The sequence below is a fragment of the Theobroma cacao genome, chromosome 10 (genome assembly GCF_053813885.1).
Source record: "Theobroma cacao isolate CCN51 chromosome 10, ASM5381388v1, whole genome shotgun sequence".
NCBI lineage: Eukaryota > Viridiplantae > Streptophyta > Magnoliopsida > Malvales > Malvaceae > Theobroma > Theobroma cacao.
In genome coordinates, this window is record NC_142648.1 from 1,083,805 (window position 1) to 1,089,081 (window position 5,277).

Consider the following 5,277-nt stretch of genomic DNA (forward strand, 5'->3'; position numbering starts at 1 on the left):
AAATGTAAATATATATACTTTTAGATATAAAAATATAGTAGAAATCACATATCCAGTATTTTTGAAGTTTACAACAGAATTTATCATATATTAATTAAAATCAAATTTTAAAAAAATTTAAAAAGATTAAAAGAAATTTTTTTTTTTTGGAATTTTCAGAATCCAGATGGCCAGTTGGGCTGCTTTGTGCACTTGTAACTTTTAATTCGAAAATTTTCCAGTGATGAAATCAATACCAATATGAAGTATTCATATCATACTACAACACCAAAATTTGTTTCGATTAAAAAGAACACAAAATTCCCAAGTTTCGAAAGCTAAAATTCTCAAAATCGTCACAAAAATACCCAGATTTCTGGATTTTCAGTATCAACGGGCCTAATTTGAGGCTTCAATTCTCTTAACACAGGAAGCTTCTAATCGAGCCATTGACGCCAAATTAAACATCTAATTTCATACTACAAAAGCGCTCAAAGAAAAGACTAAAAACGTTGCCGGAATATGGAGTTTCGGTGACCCAAAATCGGACTGTCAAAACTGTTGAAAAGCAGATTTCTAATTAACTTCAAAAATTCATATCTTCCTAACCACAAAGCCAAACAAGATGCTACAAAAACCATTGGAAAGATCTTTTCAAGACCCTTCCATTGGTACCCATCATGCCACCGGAAAGTCATCGGAAAAGTACCGGACTTGAATAAAAGGTAAGGAGATACAAATAATTCAGAACCTTTTGTACCTAAACTATGAAAATATAATCCCAAACATACCTTAATCAGTAATTTCTTTCCCTTTTCTCTATCTTTCTTCTTCCCTGGTATCAAGCTCTTTTGACTGCCTGTTGTTTGAGTCTGATGAACAAACTGACGTTAGTTTCTGTCTATTCTTAAACTAACCTATCCACTAACTTAAACGTAAAATAAACTGACCCTTAATCCAACTAACTTAAACGTGAGAAATAAACTGACTTTAATTAAACTTCTTTATTTACTAAAAAACCCCTTCTTTCATTTTCTAATTATTAAGGCACCAAAAGTCATAACTGTAAATAAATAAAATACTAAAATAATATCTACTTATTATTTTTATAAAACTATAGCTTAATGAATTTAAATGTTTTATAATAAATACTTTGTGAGGGATATTACAGTTTTTCCATGTTTTTAGAAGAAATTATTTCTGTTCTTACCAAGGATTGTCTATAAAATAAGGTTCTACCCACGGACAGTATCTGTTGCTGTGTGTCTTGTTGAAGATATAAAATCGGACATTACTATAGTTAATTTATAGCATGTTGCGCTAAAGTAAGGATCAAGCACGATAGATTAACTGTTATCTCTAGTTCTTCTTAACACATTCTGTGGCTGTTAAGTATTTTGAGTGATGAAATAGAATGGATTCTGTTGATTTGTCTCCCAAAGCAAGTGGCTCCAGGTTGGCTGATTCATTTCTACTTACTAAGCTTCGATTCATCATGTTGGACAAAGCTTGGAATTGATTATCTCTCATTCTGTAATTAAGCCAACGGAAAATTTCGACTTCGGAATCAAACAAGGATAAAAGGAGATAAATATAAATATGAATTTCACACCATAAACTTAAATATCACTTTCCATAGCCAAGTCTTTTGAAATCTCTGTAGACAATCCTAGTTTAAAGGATTTGAACAAATGCAAAACAAAGTTCAAATATCCATTATAGATACAAAACATTGAGTAGATGTTTGCTTCTGATTCACCAGCTGCTGCTGCCTATCTCCTGTTTCTTCCATGGATCCCCGTGCGAAGCAACCCTGCCTTGATTGCAGGTAGTTGTGTAATAGCATCTTTGATTCCCATTCTTTCACCAGGTGCTTCTGCAGAGCATGCGACTCCTATTTTAGTGAAAGAAACCAAACTCTCCAACATCTCTCGCTCCATGTTCGGAAGATTAGTTAATCTCTCCTTATTTTCACTAATTTGTTCGAGTAAGCGAAAATCGAGAATCTCTTTCAGCCGATCAGGCAGTGCCATGTTACAGAAATTGTGAAGGCTTAAGCCGCCATGAAACATACCATCCGTTGGCCTTCTTCCCGTGATCATCTCCAAGAGCAGAATCCCATAGCTATATATATCACCTTCTGGAGACACTGCCCCGCCCATGCCATATTCTGCAACAATTTGTTATAAACTTAATTCTTCTTGTAATGCCAACCATCTGTTTTTAGCTCTAATTAAGAGTTGCGACATGAGATTTTTCAACTTATTCAATGGGAGGTTTAATGATCGTTAATAGACAGCAATCGTACACATTATAAGTAAAATCGCTAGGATTTTGTACATGTTAAATTATTAAGATTTCATTAGATTACGACTATGAAATTGAAAGATAAAGGGAGATATAGAATTTTACCTGGGGGAACATAACCAATTGTTCCTTTCATCATTGACGAACCTGTTTGATTATTACCCATATTGTCTGTGTCGCTAGACAGAAGCTTAGCCAATCCAAAATCACTGACATGTGCAACCATGTCATCATCAAGAAGAACATTGGTAGGCTTTAGATCACAATGGACAATTACTGCCTCACAATTGTGATGAAGGTAATCTATTGCATTGGCTACATCTATGGCTATGTCTAACCTTTGAACAAAGTTCAAATACCTTGACTCATGTTGCTCATGAAGCCAACTGTCCAAACTCCCATTAGGGATGAATTCGAAAACTAAAGCCTTGAAATCATTGCCTTGGTAATCAATGCTTGAGCAGGAAGTTATAATTTTGAGAAGATTCCGATGTCGAACTTTCCTCAAAGCCTTGCATTCAACAGTGAAGCTCTTTGCAGCACCACGGTTTTGAAGGTTAAGTACCTTCACTGCAACTGGTTTTTCTTGCTGATGAAGAACTCCTTTATAGACAGAGCCAAAACTTCCCATACCAATCAAGTTGGAAGATGCAAAACCACCAGTTGCTTGCAGAAGCTCTTTGTAGGATACTCGCAAGTAGCCATCACCAAACAAAGCTGCAGGGATAAGCTTCTTTCCAGACCTTTGTCTGCAACAGCAAATGAAAAGAAACACAACCAAAATAGAGGCAACTAGAATGCCCAGAATCATAAAAATGATGGCTTTGGCTGACAGAGCATTCGCTTTTTTCCCTGGTTCTTGATTGATGCACTTTGGGAGCTTTATTTCAGGCATCCCTCCACAGAGATTTTTGTTTCCCACAATTGAAAATCCACTAGATTTATTGAAAACCCCTCTTTTCGGAACTTCACCCTCCAAGTGATTAAAAGAAAGGTTTAAACTGCTTAAAAATGGAAGTTTTTCAAGTTCATGTGGTATGGTGCCAGACAAATTATTGCGTGAAAGATTTAAAGTTTCAAGAGATTTCAAAGAACCAAAAGACAAAGGAATGCTACCTTGGAAGAAGTTTCCCGCCATATCAAGTGACCTTAATCCAGGACACTCGCCAAGTGTATTTGGAATTTCACCAGATAATTTATTTTCAGAAACAAATAATTCCACTAGGTTCTTTAGATTACCAAAACCTGATGGAAGGGGACCAGTCAATGAGTTGTAAGACATTTCAACTAGAATCAAACTTGTAAAAGCACCAAATACATCTGGTATACTACCGCTAAGTTTATTTCCAGAAAGAACCAAGTGTTGCATATTTTTGCAACTTTTAAGAGCAAGTGGAATTCTTCCTTCAAAACTGTTATTAAATAAAACAAGATCAAACAAACGAGAAAGGTTGCCGATGAAGGATGGGATTTCACCTGAGAAGTCATTCGAACTGAGAAACAATCTTTCAAGATTTTGAAGCTTCCCGATAGAAGTGGGAAGGCTGCCCACGAGGGCATTTCTCCTCATATCTATAAAAGTTAGGTTGACAAGATTACCAATCCCTTCAGGAATTTTTCCCGAGATCTGATTCCGTTCCATGTAAAGCATGTTAAGCTGGACTGATAAATTGCCTATGGATTCTGGCAACAGGCCACCTAATCTATTCCATTGTAGATCCAATAATTGTAATAGGCTACAATTGCTCAAAGAAGAAAGAAAATCCAAGTCTCCTATCTTCCCATTTCCAAAGTAATTGTTGCCAATGATTAACTGTTGAAGATTCTTGAGGTTTCCCAAATTGTTAGGAATAGATCCGCTGATACCATTCATAGCAATGTCAAATATCTCCAGATTCGACATATTAGATATTGACTTTGGAATTGTTCCAATTAATTGATTTTCTCCAATACTAAAGTATCGAAGATTTGGAAAAGGAAGGTCTATTACTGCTGCAAGACTCCCTGAGAAATTGTTTGTAGCCATCTCAATCATTTCTAAGGAAGAAAGATTGTGAATTGAGAGAGGAAGAGTACCGTTTAGGCTGTTGCCACCGAGAAAAAGATATCTCAAGTTTACGGCCCCGCCTAGAGCATCTGGGATATTTCCCTTCAAATGATTAAAAGAAAGAGAGAGATCCTGCAATGATGAAAGGTTTCCTAAAGAAGATGGAATACTCCCAACTAAATTGTTGGCACCCAAGGAGAGTCTGATGAGTTTCGACAAATCACCTAATTGAAAAGGAACTTCACCAGTGAGGTTATTATACAACAGAGCAATCCCTTGGAGTTTTGAGCAATTGGCAAGCTCTAGAGGGATTTCTCCATGGAGATTATTTTGAGACAAGTGAAGAACACGCAACCGCCTAAGGTAGCGAACTTCCTTGGGTATGTTACCATGCAATCTATTATCAGACAGATTAAATTTTCTAAGGAAGGTTAAATTGCCAATTGAAGGAGATAAGGACCCAGCTAGTTTCAAACCAGGCAACTCCAGAGCAGTGACCCTCTGGTGGCGACGACCACATGTAACACCTTGCCACTCACAGAAGTGGAGAGAAGCATTCCATGAAACGAGAGCTCCTGGATAAGAACCAACAAGCTGATCCTTTATAGAAAGCAAAGCTATTCTGTCAGTTTCGTTCCCCAAGGCCAATGCAAATTTCAGGGATCCTGGTAGAAATAAGCTGAGGACAATAACAAAGCAAACAAACAAGTTAATGTCAAGGATGCTTATGTTTCCTAAGCATGATTTACCCATTTTCTTTGAAGAAAATTAGCGGGGGAGAGGAATTGAATTCAGCAACAAGCAGGTTTAGTTACTGTCCATGTCCTCCCAATTTTCTGACCACATCTAAAAAAGGATTCAGAATTGGTTGGCTAGGCCTTGGCAGTATAGCTAAAGACTACGCCTTTGGCCCACCTGGAAATTTCATCCATGAGAGGTCCACA

At 36.8% G+C, this 5,277-nt stretch overlaps 1 protein-coding gene across 1 annotated transcript; it reads right to left on the reverse strand.

Annotated features, from left to right (window-relative positions):
- Window positions 1-1,583: 1,583 nt before the first annotated feature.
- LOC18585902 (uncharacterized) lies at window positions 1,584-5,232 on the reverse strand. Its single transcript, XM_018128660.2, has 2 exons — window positions 2,392-5,232; window positions 1,584-2,149 (listed from the first exon to the last, which is right to left on the reverse strand). Exons 1-2 carry the CDS (start codon window positions 5,084-5,086, stop codon window positions 1,752-1,754), a joined length of 3,093 nt encoding a protein of 1,030 aa, XP_017984149.2. The 5' UTR covers window positions 5,087-5,232; the 3' UTR covers window positions 1,584-1,751.
- Between the last annotated feature and the right edge of the window lie 45 nt (window positions 5,233-5,277).